Source organism: Staurois parvus, unplaced genomic scaffold (assembly GCF_062004578.1).
Source record: "Staurois parvus isolate SC_StPar_1 unplaced genomic scaffold, SC_StPar_1.0 ptg000244l, whole genome shotgun sequence".
NCBI lineage: Eukaryota > Metazoa > Chordata > Amphibia > Anura > Ranidae > Staurois > Staurois parvus.
The window spans coordinates 2,006,056-2,020,619 of NW_028318040.1; the positions used below are offsets into that span (position 1 = coordinate 2,006,056).

At 41.6% G+C, this 14,564-nt stretch overlaps 1 protein-coding gene across 3 annotated transcripts in view; it reads right to left on the minus strand.

Moving 5' to 3' along the window:
• Nucleotides 1-14,564, minus strand: part of GSTCD (glutathione S-transferase C-terminal domain containing) — a 267,696-nt gene that overhangs the window by 34,605 nt on the left and 218,527 nt on the right. For all 3 annotated transcript variants that reach the window (XR_016313184.1, XM_089680513.1, XM_089680512.1), the window contains exon 8: nt 10,765-10,893. Coding sequence is in view for 2 of the 3 variants with exons in the window: in XM_089680513.1 (XP_089536639.1) it covers nt 10,765-10,893 (129 nt within the window). In the remaining variant the exon portion in view is untranslated. The remainder of the gene's footprint in view (nt 1-10,764; nt 10,894-14,564) is intronic.

Here is a 14,564-nt window from a genome sequence, read left to right on the forward strand (position 1 = left end):
TGAGCAACAGACCAGGTCTGTTTTTCTTTAGCCCAGGTAAGACGCTTCTGATGTTGTTTGTTGTTCAGGAGCGGCTTGACAAGAGGAATATGACATTTGAAGCCCATGTCCAGTATCCGTCTGTGTGTGGTGGCTCTTGATGCACTGACTCCAGCCTCAGTCCACTCCTTGTGAAAGTCCCCAACACTTTTGAATGGCCTTTTCCTGACAATCCTCTCCAGGCTGCGGTCATCCCTGCTGCTTGTGCACCTTTTTCTTCCACACTTTTCCCTTCCACATAACTTTCTATTAATATGCTTTGATACAGCACTTTGAGAACATCCAACTTCTTTTGTAATTACCTTTTGAGGCTTTCCCTCCTTATGGAGGGTGTCAATGATGGTTTTCTGCACAACTGTCAGGTCAGCAGTCTTTCCCATGATTGTGATTCCTACTAAAACAGACTGAGAGACCATTTAAAGGCTCAGGAACCCTTTGCAGGTGTTATGGCTTAATTAGCTGATTAGAGTGGGACACTTTGAGCCGAGAATATTGCACCTTTTCACAATATTCTGATTTTCTGAGATTGTGGATTTGGGGTTTTCATGAGCTGTAAGCCATAATCATCACAATTATGACAAATCACGGCTTGAACTATCTTGCTTTGCATGTAATGAGTCTATCTCATATATTAGTTTCACCTTTTAAGTTGCATTACTGAAATAAATGAACTTTTGCACGATATTCTATTTTGAGTTTCACCTGTATGTAACGTGCTGCATAAATTGACAGTGCTATTTAAGTACCTGAAATAAATAAATAAATAAATAAATAGAATAAGCTCTCCTGCAGATGTAGCCACTAAAGGGTTAAGACAAATCAGTTACCAATGACAAGGGTTCCTTCAATGATCAGTTTGGCTTCAATTTGTTAGTGTATCTAAATCTACTAGAACATCTAACACTCCCTTTCCCCCCATACTGACAATGCTGCTATCCAAAGGTGCCCCCTATGCTCCTTTATCCAGAGTGGGGACCTCTAATACAGGAGGTGTGTTACTGGCCAGATCACGAGGTGAAAACAGAGGGGAAAAGACTTAAAAAGAAAACTATTGCAGTTATCACATCTGATGATTGGTAAGCTGCAATATATTACATTTTTGGTTCTGGGTTTATTACCACTTTAATTCCCTATCAATAAGAATTAGATGTCCTCTGCTATACACACTATAAGAGAAATGTTTTGGTTCTGGCTAAGGACATAAAACATAAAGCAGTGGCCATGTGCAGTTTTCTCTGCATGTTGTTATATCATTTACATAAGTGGCTTCGATACACTTGCAAAGCTGTATTTTCTGACTTCAAAAGTCTCTTTCGAAAAGCTCAGACTTCAGCGTAAAATGCTTTTCAGATCCCTGTGTTCTTTTATTTATATCACTTTGCTTATAAAAGAAGATTTTAAGCATGCCAGAGTGCGGTCATCCTTTAAGATTCACAAGTGACTTGGCTGACATCAAAAGTCTGCTTACACAACAGCATTTATATATATATATATATATATATATATATATATATAAATAAATATAATGTATGCTACACGTATGAAGCAGGCATACATAACTCATGCACTATGAACCCTATTAGCACCATGTCAGACTATGGCTTTGTACTCTGAACGTACTTCCATATTCACTGAAGTGTCCACAGCCCAGGAAATGTTTAATAGGTGGGTGGGAAATGGCTGGAATGGCAGTGGGATTAATTTGTGCTGTATAGTATATCCATTGGTTTACAACTTTCCATTGTTGCTTATTTTAATGTGTTCTTTAGTGTTAAAAAACTAGAGAACTAGCATTATTCTTACAGAAAGGCATAATGATATGTAGACTTATATATTGCTGCATTGTACTTTCTTTTTTAATGCAATGTAGCTTCCTCTTTGTATCTGAATGGGTCAAGGCTTTTTCCAGATCACTGGATACCATGATGGATAGCTATGATCTGTAACAACTAAATCCCAGCAAAGCAATTGCTTTTTAAAAGAGGAGGAGGAGGGGGAGGGCTTGTCTAAGGTCACAACTGACTGGTTGATAAAAGTGCACTTGAACATTACTTATACACATGGCATTGTGGGTGAACGGGTCGTGACAGCTTACTTTCATCACTAGGTTAAACCACATTATAAGTCAGCATTCTTCCAGCATCTTTATGGGAATTGCTCTTCTGGTACCATGTTTACTCAAGCTAGGCCTCAGAAATGAGAAATTCCACAGTGACATGTGGTTGCACACCATTTCAGTTGTACAACATGCAGAAAATAAATGTTTGTTCATTTTTTACAGCATTAAGTAGAGACTCTGCTATAAATTTCAATTACTCTATAGATAATTTTGGATGGAAAAGTTTTAATGTTTAAAAAAACAAAACAAAAAAAAAAAATCAGATAATAGAAATTCCCTAGCTGCATTATAATTTAAAACAGTTTTTTTTTTAGAAAAAGGTTTACTTCACACCAAATTTCAGATTTGTAAATATTTTTCTGAAGTATTATTTTCATTTGTTGTTTTTCATGAAGGGTTATTTATCTTCACACATCAAAATGCCCCATATGCTGCTCTTCTTGAAATGGCATTTATCAACAAGGGAGCTGTGGAACCCTGAGGGTGCCTACAGGGGCGCCTTGGAAAAAAACCCTAAAAACTGCCCAAAATTTATTTACAAACCAGCAAGTGGATGAAGCCTGCCTTTTAATTGTACAAAGCCACAGGTTTTCATTGGGCAGCATTACAACCTTCCATCTGCTGGAATCCTAACAACCAATGACATCATCAGTTGATAAGGAGGACATTGGGTGCCTGCACAGCATCCTTGTTTGCCCTTCCCTGCCCCTCTCCGTGAACACTGGGGTCACTTTAGCTGAGCAAGGGATAAAGACTAAGTCCTGGTTCACACTGATGCGGTGCGGAATTTGCAGCGTTTTCAATACGAATTCTGCACCGCATCAGTATTGCACCCCATTCATGCAAACCACTGCAGGTGTACGTTAACAACACCCCGAAAGTATTCCGGTGCGATGTGCAGAATTGGATCGCATAGGTATGAATACCTATGCAATCCGATTCTAGTGCGGACCCAAAAAAAGGGTCCTGCAGTTTTTGGTGTGGGTGCAGTGAGAAAAGAGCACCGCACACAAATAGCATGTAATTTGCACAGGAATGTGGTGCGGTTCCTGTGCGAATCACTCGCAATATACTGCACTGCACATATGTGAACCCAGGCTGAAGGTGAAGAGACACATTGGAATAGTAGTCAGTACCAATGTGCAAAGGTGTAAGTCACCTCTAACATTGGGTGTCCTATGTGTGTGGATGTTGCTGTGTTATGCAAAAGTATTAGTTTAGTTTTTTACATTTTAGAATGGGGTACCTGTGCAGAATTGTAAAGGGTTCCTTGAATAATGGTTGAGAAACACTGCCTTAAAATATACACCTCACAGCCAACTGAAGGGTAGAGGTATTTTAACTAATGGATTAATCTAGTTCAATCTCATTCAATTCTAATCTCAATTCAAATCTACACCACATATACATAATACACTGCTCAAAGAAATAAAAAGAACACTTTTAGTTAGAATATAGCATCAAGTCAATTAAACTCCTGGGAAATTGATCTGGTCTGTTAAGTAGCAGAGGGGGTTGCTAATCAGTTTCAGCTACTTTGGTGTTAATGAAATTAACAACAGATGCACTAGATTGGCAACTATGAGACAACTCCCAAAACAGGAATGGTTTTACAGGTGGAGGCCACTGACATTTTTTTCCCTACTCATCTTTTCTGAGTGGTTTTCACTAGTTTTGCATTTGGCTAGGGTCAGTGTCACTACTGGTAGCATGAGGCCATACCTGGACCCTACACAGGTTGCACAGGCAGACTAATTGCTCCAGGATGGCACATAAATACTTGCAATTGCCAGATGGTTTGCTGTGTCTCCCGGCACAGTCTCAAGAGTACGGAGGAGATTCCAGGAGAAAGGCTTCTCTAGAAGAGAAGAAAAGGGCCATAGAAGGACCTTAACCCATCAGCAGGACTGGTATCTGCTCCTTTGTGCAAGGAGGAACAGGATGAGCACTGCCACTGCCCTACAAAATGATCTCCAGTAGGCGACTGGTGGGAATGTCTCTGACCAAACAATCAGAAAAGAGACTTCATGATGGTGGCCTAAGGGTCCGACGTCCTTCAGTGGGCCCTGTGCGTGATGAATGGAACCATAGAGCTCGATTAGCATTTGCATTGAACACCAGGATTGGCAGGTCCGCTACTGGCGCCCTGTGCTTTTCACAGATGAAAGCAAGTTCACCCTGAGCACGTGACAGACGTGAAAGGGTCTGGAGAAGTCGTGGAGACTATGCTGCCTGTAACATCATTCAGCATGAACGTTTTGTTGGTGGGTCAGTGACAGTCTGGGGAGGCATATCCGTGGAGGGATGCACAGACCTCTACAGGCTAGACAATGACACCCTGACTGCCATTAGGTATCGGGATGAAATCCTTGGACCTATTGTCAGACCGTATGCTGGTGCAGTGGGTCCTGGGTTACTCCTGGTGTGCGACAACGCCTGGCCTCATTTGGCGAGAGTATGCAGGAAGTTCCTGGAGGATGAAGGATTTGATACCATTGAATGGCCCTCATGCTTACCTGACCTAAATCCAACAGAACACCTCTGGGATATCATATTTCGGTCCATCCGACGCTGCCAGGTTGCACCTCAGACTGTCCAGGAGCTCAGTGATGCCCTGGTCCAGATCTGGAAGGAAGTAACCCAGGTCAACATCTGTCATCTCATTAGGAGCATGCCCCAACATTGTCAGGCATGCATACAAGCACGTGGGGGCCATACGAACTATTGAGTACCATTTTGAGTTGCTGGATTTAAATTTCAGCAAAATGGACTAGCCTGCTGCATCATTTTTTCACTTTGATTTTCAGGGTGTCTTAGAATTCAGTTCTCTGTAGGTTGATAATTTTAATTTCCATCAAAAGATGGGACAACCTTACGTTCCTAACACATTACCCAGTACATATCAGTATACATATCTAGCATGATACTTTTCCCCATTGAGATCTGATGTGTTTTCAAAGTGTTCCTTTCATTTTTTTGATCAGTGTGTGTATATATACACAGTTGTGTTCAAAATAATAGCAGTCAGACATCACTAACCTGATCAATCACTGTTTTTGGTAGAAATGATATTTGTACATGGCAAATAATTTACTAGCAGGTGTAGTAGAGTAATAGAAATCCAACAGACCCAACAGTCATGACATGCATGCTGCTGATTCTGTGTAATTGAATCACTAATTGAAAGGGACATGTTCAAAATAATAGCAGTGTGGAGTTCTATTAGTGAGGTCATGTCAGGATCCAGGTGTTCTGCGGCAACGCGTCGGGCGACGCATGCGCAGAACACCCACTCTCTCTACCCGGCGGGCGGTAGGACCTGGCCGCGCATGGCAGCGGCGGGGTTCGCGCATGCGCACTCGGGATCACGGACGCGCGCCTGGCACCAATGACAGCGGGAGGCGGGCTATTTAAACGCAGGAACAGGTATGTTAGATGACGTTTGGTCTTGTATCCTGTGTCCTGTATCCTGTTCCTGTGTTGCTGTATACTCCGTTGCCGACCTCTGCTTGTTCCTGATCCTGCTCTCTCCTGTTTGACCCCTGGCTTGCCTGACTACTCTTCTGTCTGATCCCTGGTACTGTATTTGCCCGCACCCTGCTGAACCTGGCTTGTGACCTGACCATTCTTAGCTCGCTCCTCTGTACCTTGTTGCCCGCATAATACCGACCGGCCTGTCTGACCACGCATACCGTATCCATCCATCCATCCGGTTTGGGTCAGACCTGTGTATCTGTCTGCCTCTTCCAAGTAGATTCCGTTCCTGCACTCCCCTGTCAGTATTCTCTACCACCGCAGGACGCACTCGGGGGTCGCGACCTGGTTTCAGTCTGCACCAAGTCCATCCCCACCATCAGGGGCCCTGGTGAACAGCAGGCTGGGACTTAGACCCCGCGCCCTGGGAGCGTCCGTGCGGTGGGCTGCTAGAGACTCTGCCAGGCGGCTTAACAGGTCATTCATTCTTTGAAAAACAGGTGGCAATTATTGCCCTTATTTAAGGAAGGAAGGCAGCAAATGTTGTACATGCTGGTTACAGTGCATTTCTCTCTGAAATTCTGAGGAAAATGGGTCGTTCCAGACATTGTTCAGAAGAACAGCGTACCTTGATTAAAAAGTTGATTGGAGAGGGGAAAACATATAAAGAAGTGCAGAAAATGATAGGCTGCTCAGCTAAAATGATCGCAAATGCTTTAAAATGGCAACCATAACCTGAAAGACGTGGAAGAAAGCGAAAAACTACCATTTGAATGGATAGAAGAATAGCCAAAATGGCAAGGACTCAGCCAACAATCAGCTCCAGGAAGATCAAAGAAGGTCTAAAGTTATCTGTGAGTACTGTTACAATTAGAAGACGCCTATGTGAAGCCAAGCTATCTGCAAGAAGCCCCCGCAAAGTCCCACTGTTGAAAAAAAGACATGTGCTGAAGAGGTTACAATTTGCCAAAGAGCACATTGACTGGCCTAAAGAGAAATGGCGCAACATTTTGTGGACTGATGAAAGTAAGAATGTTCTTTTTGGGTCTAGTGGCCGGAGTTTGTCAGACGACCCCCAAACACTGAATTCAAGCCACAGTACACTGTGAAGACAGTGAAGCATGGTTGTGCAAGCATCATGATATGGGAATGTTTCTCATACTACGGTGTTGGGCCTATTTATCGCATACCAGGGATCATGGAACAGTTTGAATACATCAGAATACTTGAAGAGGTCATGCTGCCTTACGCTGAAGAGGAAATGCCCTTGAAATGGGTGTTCCAACAAGACAATGACCCCAAACACACCAGTAAATGTGCAACATCTTGGTTCCAGACCAACAAGATTGAAGTTATGGAGTGGCCAGCCCAATCCCCGGATCTTAATCCAATAGAAAACTTGTGCGTGACATCAAAAATGCAGTTTCTGAGGCAAAACCAAGAAATAGAGAAGAACTGTGGAATGTAGTCCAGTCATCCTGGGCTGGAATACCTGTTCACAGGTGCCAGAAGTTGGTTGACTCCATGCAACACAGATGTACAGCAGTTCTCAGAAACAGTGCTTATATAACTAAATATTAATTAAGTGATTCAAAGGAAAGCAACATTTTCAAACATTTTTCAGTTTATAAGGTGAATGTTTGAGTTTGTAAAGAAGAATACAAACACTGCTATTTTTTTGAACAGTCTAATATTCACTTTTCTTCAAATTTTTTAGAGGAACAACACAAATTTGATATATTTTTCTTCATGTTTCGATTTGGAATAGAATGTGTAGTGTTCCCAATGCATTTGTGTGTATGGAAATAAAAGCTATTAGAAGGATTTTGAGCTTTATTTTAAAAAATCTCATCCCCTCAGATGTTAGCTCAGACTCAATGTCCTGCAACATAAAGACAAATAGGGGTTTATTTACTAAAGCTGGAAAGTGCAAAATCAAGCTCACTTCTGCATAGAAACCAATCCAGGGAACAACAGACAGTAGGTAAAATGCTTACATTTTAGTGAACTGATAGATAAAAGATAATGAAATAACACTGCAAATATGTTTGCTATTAAACCCCTTTTTGATTTACTAGCTGGGTTATACTGTATTCAATCTTAGAAGGGTCAGGTCTTAGACCCAATTTCTGTGGTAGTGATTCTCAAACCAGAGATGTGATTTAAAACCCAACTCCAGGCACATGTAAAGACAAAAATGAACGTAGTTCTGTATTCAATGATGCATATTTACATTTCATTTTTTAATGCAATAGTGTAACTATCTGAACTATGCAATCCAATGTACAGCAGTGATTGTTCTGTCACAGGCTAGGTGTGACTAGAAGGAGACCTTTGAATTTTACTGAACTTCAGTGGAAAATAAATAGGTCTCCTGCTCTGTCAGATAATGTGGTGCTGTTCGGCAAAACTGTTTAACTTTCAGCATTGGATGTACAAAAATACAAATCACTTGGTATGTAAGATGGCTCCCATCTATAGATTTAATCAGTCTATATTTCTGCAATTCCAATCTATATATTTAACGGTTTACCTAAAAGTTCAGCTTTAAGGTTTTATGTTTTAGTATAAAGGATACCAAATGCATACCGGAAAATATGTGCCTAACATCAAACCTACAAGGTTTTGCTAGAAAGAACCACAGAAAAGCTGATACCGTTTGTGGACTGCAGTATCAAAACGAGCAGCAAAAATCACTATATGTTTCATTTTAATCTGTTAGTGATTAGATGCAAATAAAAGGGAGGAAACTGGGAAGAAAAGTTCTGACCTTGTTTATAAATAGCGAAGTATATACATGGGGTGAGTTGGCGCAAAATTAGATGTCCATAATTAGGTCCATAGCCCCACAGGGGGGGGGGGGGGGTAAAAGTTAAAAAGGGGCATGATGGAGGGGAGAGGGAGAAGGGGACAAGGGCCACTTGCTGCATCCAGTAGAAAGACCACGGAGGACCACGAATCGGTTAGTACCTCAAGGCAGCCTCCAAAGTACAGCGAAAGCAGATCTCCAATGTCACATGTAAAAATGAATGAAAGAATGCGCCACTGAGTGCAGACCATTAATATTTAAGTGCAAACAATGGTGTAAATGAACACTAACATTTTAAAAGATAGATTAAGGCACATCTGTAGTCCAATGCAATGGTATCCGAGAGTGGTTAGCATGTGCTGCAGGTGATTGTCATCCAGTTACTAGGTCCAGAAGCCGGAGAGCCGAGCAGCCCGGCCAGGCACAAGGCTGCTCAGCTCTCTGGATGCCAATCACATGCAGCACATGCTATCTGCTCCCGAATACCATTGCATTGGACTACAGATGTGCCTTAATCTATCTTATGAGTGTTCATTTACAGCATTGTTTACAATTAAAATATTAATGGTCTGCATTCAGTGGCACCTTCTTTCATTCCTTTTGTAAATAGCAAAGTAGGCTTTATTACACTGGCATAAAAGGTTTGCAATAACAGGTAGTAAATTGATGACATGGTGACATTAAAGCGATTCTAAAGGCTATTTATTTTTAACTACAAATAGGTCTTACTTACCTGCTCTGCACAAGTTTGCACAGAGCATCCCCGATCCGCCTCTTCTGGGGTCCCCACCGACGTTCCTACCCCTCCCCCCTGCCAACTGCCCCCATAACAAGCCACATTGCTATGTAGGCACTCGTGCAGGCTCGCTCCTGAGCCAACTCTGTGTGTCCATTGATACATAGAAAGTGGCTTGGCCCTGCTCCCTGCTCTCTTCTTATTGACTGTGACAGCAGCAGGAGCCATTGGCTCAGAGGTGGTTCTTTAATTAGGTAAATTAGGCAGTCGCCTAAGGCCTCGTGCTCACGGGGGCCTTGTGGCCGCCTAATTAACGCCTGGAGAGCAGCTACAAAGTGAGCTGGTGGCCGCCGAGCTGCCACATAAGCCAACAATTGGCGATAGGGCTCAATAGTTCTGGCTGCACTGCAGCCTAAGAAAGTGGAAAGAAAGGCAGAGTGATATAAACTGCGGTACACTTTTCCCTGCAGACCGGATGCTCCTTGGTGGCAGTTGCACTCGGAGCTGTGTGGAAGAAGAGTGACACTGCATGTAGCCTGACTGGTCAGTGATCACTGTACTGCACTACTGTGGAAACCGCGAGTGGAGAGATGTTGTACAACCACCTTGGTAAAGGTAAATTATTGATTGGCATTTGAATTGGCAATGCTGTAGGACAGAGGGCTTTGTCTATTATTGCTGCTTGGATGTTGGTCTCTCTGTGACTGTCTTGTAGCTGGATTGGACTGTCTCTTAGCTGGACTGATCTGCTTTTAGCTGGATTGGGCTGTCTCTTAGCTGGATTGGGTTGTCTGATAGATGGATCTATGGGGCATGTCTCTTTGCTGGATCTATGGGGCATGTCTCTTTGCTGGATCTATGGGGAATGTCTCTTTGCTGGATCTATGGGGAATGTCTCTTTGCTGGATCTATGGGGAATGTCTCTTTGCTGGATCTATGGGGCATGTCTCTTTGCTGGATATATGGGGCATGTCTCTTTGCTGTATACATGGGCATGTCTCTTTGCTGGATATATGAGGCATGTCTCTTTGCTGGACATATGGGGTAATTTATATAGCTATTTTTTATCTCTTGAATTATTTTTCCCATTATGGTCATGAGTGGGGCCTCATATCTAAGTTTTGCCTAAGGCCTCACAAATCCTAGAGCCGCCTATGCTTTTGTTGATATCTCTCTGTCCAATGAGGAGAGGGAGAGCAGAAAGAGATGCTGCTCAATGTTGAGCTCAGGTAAGTATTTAAGGGGGGCTGGGGAGATTGAATGCAGAAGGTTTTTTACCCTAATGCAGAGAATGTATTAAGGCAAAAAAAAACCCTTCTGCTGTTATTTAGTAATGCATTTTCCAGAATTGTAGAGCAAGAAAAAACAAAACAAAAAGACACTAAAATAGGTACATAAATGTGCTTGTTAGCCTAATGTATCAGCCTATAATAATAAAAGCAGATGTGCAAAATTAAACACAAGAGTTAACATCCTCCTGAAGAGATTTAGTACATGTAAAAATAAAATTGCAAATATTTTGTGAGAGAAAAAATATTTTTTTCTGATGCATACATAGCAGAAATAGCACACATTTAGATAGCATACCCCAATATTAAAGGATCCTATAAAATAATCCAAATTGGCTTGAACAAACCAAATGTTTGATAACCCCAATCCATCACTCCTCTCTTTAGCCCGAATCAGAGACTCTTCTTTGTTCTCGATCAGAACAACCTGCAGGCACACAAGAAACAAATTATTCAGCCACAGCTACAGCTATTCCGCTAATAAATTTTACAAAATATTCAAAGTATCTGCATTATTTGAACTAAATAAACATAATGTAAGATCGCTTACATTAAAACATCAAGGAGCTATGTCTTGCAGAATTTAGGTTTTCATGCTATCATTCAGTACAAAAGAGCAGTTACTACTCAATTTCCAGTTTTCCTGTATGCTGATGGGCAGGCAGCTAAAGCACAGCAGTATATGTAGATTTTTATTAATTCCTAGAGTTTAGCAGGATAAATACCTCACTGATCATGATGTTCACTCTCACACACCAACAATAAATACTGTTGATCTGTAAGTATTGTGTACAATATTTGAACACCTTATGACTTCAATGCTGTAGAAAACAACAAGAAAGAGGATTGTGGTGTATAACTCATCCTATTTCTCATTACAGTGTGTGACGGAGGGTAGGCAGCACAGAACACACAAGGCAGACGGCAAACACTTAAAGCTTTATTAAAACAGACAACAGTCACTCAATGGGGAGTAGTGCAGAGAGAGAGCCCAAAATATTTTGTAATTCAGCCCTGGTGGGCAAAGTTAAAGTCTCTACAGCAGTTTGTAATCCAACAGGGAGGTAAGAGGCAGTTCATAAACAGGTCAGATAACACAGGAGAAGCATACATTCACGCAGAGCTGATGGGATAGTCCCAGATAGAGCTGGCAGCGTCTCAGGCAGGGCTGATGTAGCTTCTGGGGTCCCCCTTACTCCAATGGGGCTCAGGCAGAGCCTGGGCCACTAGAGTCCAGCCGCAGCTGGACCCCTCCGTGGCTGCACAGCAGAATGGCTCAACAGGAGAGACCAGCACTGACCTCTTAAACCCCCTGAGCAGGAGGAGAGGTGGAGGGGGGTCATTAGCAGGATGACAATGGAGGGACTGCCTTAATTGAGTTTAGGGACATTTTGGATAACAATGAGAGAATGGACAGGACTGGAATTACAGTAATGGAATTTGTAGCTGTAAACAGGAAGACAGTGGGGAGGATATTATATTTAGGCAAAAGACTGGTTGGACAGGATGGACAAGGAAACACAATAATTGGATTTGTAGCTGTAAACAGGATAACAATGGGGAGAATACATTAATACAAAAGTAAGGCACTAATTAGGGATGTAGGGCATCTGGGCACAAGACAGGATGGGCACAATAATTGAATTTGTAGCTGTAAACAGGATAACAGTGGGGAGAATACATTAATACAAAAGTAAGGCACTAATTAAGGATGTAGGACATCTGGGCACAAGACAGGATGGACAAGGAAACACAATACTTGGATTTGTAGCTGTAAACAGGATAACAATGGGGAGGATACACTAATTGAATTTGGGACCTTTTGTGGAGGGGGCGCATTAATTACAGCTAGGGACCTTTGGCACACAGGTGTAGAATACTAATTGGAGGATGCTCTTCCTATGGCCAGGAGGGATTAAAGGAACAAGGAATTAATAACTGGGAATTAATAACTGGGCTGGCAGAGAACTCGTGACACTCCGGATCATTAATCAGGAATAAAGCCCCTATACCGTGACACAGTGTGTTATGTTTATCAACATACACACTATGACTCTGATGCTTTATCTGTTTGAAAACATAATATAAGCTGAAATTTCTCTTCGGTACACCCTTATTAGTCCTATTGAGCAGTGTTGGTTTGACTGTTGTAGGGAGATTTGTAACCTTCTTCTGGCAGAATTGTTATTAAAGCTTAACCACTTGCCTACCATCCTATAGCAGATAGACTGCTACAGGGCAGCCACTCTGCAAAATCACGTATATATACACATGATTTTGCAGTCCCGGGTAGGGGGAGCACGCACACGCTGCCTTATCCGCGCTGCCATTGGTTGCAGCGAATGTCAATCATGTAGCAGAATACATTTTGGCCTAAATTTACAAAGAAATTTTATTTTTTTATTGGATATGTTTTATAGCAAAGTCAAAAATATTTTTTTTTTGTTGAAAATTCACGATTTTTTTTGTTTATAGCACAAAAAATAAAAAATGCAAAGATGATCAAATACCACCAAAAGAAAGCTCTATCTGTGGGGAAAAAATGACATAAATGTAATTTCATTTTTATACAGTGTTGCATGACCACGCAATTGTCAGTTAAAATAACACAGCCCCGTATCGCAAAAAATGGCCTGGTCAGGAAGGGGGTAAATCCTCTGGAGAGCAAGTGGTTAAACGTTCCCAGGAAAATCATGAAGAATTCTACAGTGCAATGTCATTTAATAAAATAAGTATATGTCAGCTAGCCTGAGGATATCTTATCAAGGATCACATTATAAAGTAAAGCTGGAACAGTGGTTAGCCCCTGGTTTATTTTAATAAATATTGGTCAAAGCAGTTAAAAAAAAAAAATATTGCTTCAGGTGACTTCCACCGATGACCCATTGTTATCGTTTTCCTATCAGTTACGGATGCACTCCATTCAATTACAAACAGATGGGGGACTATTGCATGGCACATTTTGGCATTCCCTTAACTCATACTGCTAGTTGATTCAGCCCTTCACTGTTTCCTGTGATTATTTTTGTTATTGTTTGACCTAGCAGTGACTGATGATCTTGTGCTGTACAGATTAATAATGGATTCATGGCGGCAATGAACAGCTGATATTGCAAGGAGCATGTTTCCACAGATCTGTCAGCTGTACATTTAAATGGTATGCCAGCTTGTAAGGCTAAAAAAGGCAAAATGACTGTGGACAAGATCTCAACTCCCTTCCAGGCCCCTTGATGCCTTCTGCTCTCCTGGGTAGAGACAGTGAACTGATGCTGGATGCACACTATTTTCACGCAGGAGCAGCTAGTATAGTGCTCAGAAGGTAAAGCCTATACACAGTGTAAAGACTAGGGAGAGGGCAAGGCATGAGTCAGAGGATCCATGGACTGTGCAAGAGATACAAAACCAAAAGAGACTTCTAATCTTGCACGTTTCAGAAAGCCACTGCACAATGCTATAAGCTGAGGTGAGTGGAATGATATTCTCTTGTTTGGCCTAAGATACTAACCCACATGTGCAAATCTGCCAGGAAGCAGACACTTCTCACATCGAAGAAAAATATATTTGACATATATTTTAACCACTTGCCCTCCTGAGGATTTACCCCCCTTAATGACCAGGCCTCTTTTTGCTACTTGGCGCTCCACTAATTCAACTGATAATTGCGCGGTCATGCAATGCTGCACCCAAACGAAATTTATGTCCTTTTTTTCACACAAATAGAGCTTTCTTTTGGTGTAATTTGATCACCTGTGCGCTTTTTATTTTTCACGCTATAAACAAAAAACACCAAAAATTTTGAAGAAAAACAATATTTTTTATTTTCAGCTATAAAAAATATATAGTATACTCAAAGTTGGTTATAAATTTAGGCCAAAATGTATTCTGCTACATGTTTTTGGTAAAAAAAATCCCAATAAGTGTATATTGATTGCTTTGTGTGGAAGTTATAGCGTCTACAAACTATGGTATAAATACTGCAATTTACCCCATTTTTCTGCTATACAGCGCTGCGCTAGTTTAACGGACAATTGCGCGGTCATGCAATATGGTACATAAATGAAATTTACATCCTTTTTTTCCCCACAAATTGAGCTTTCT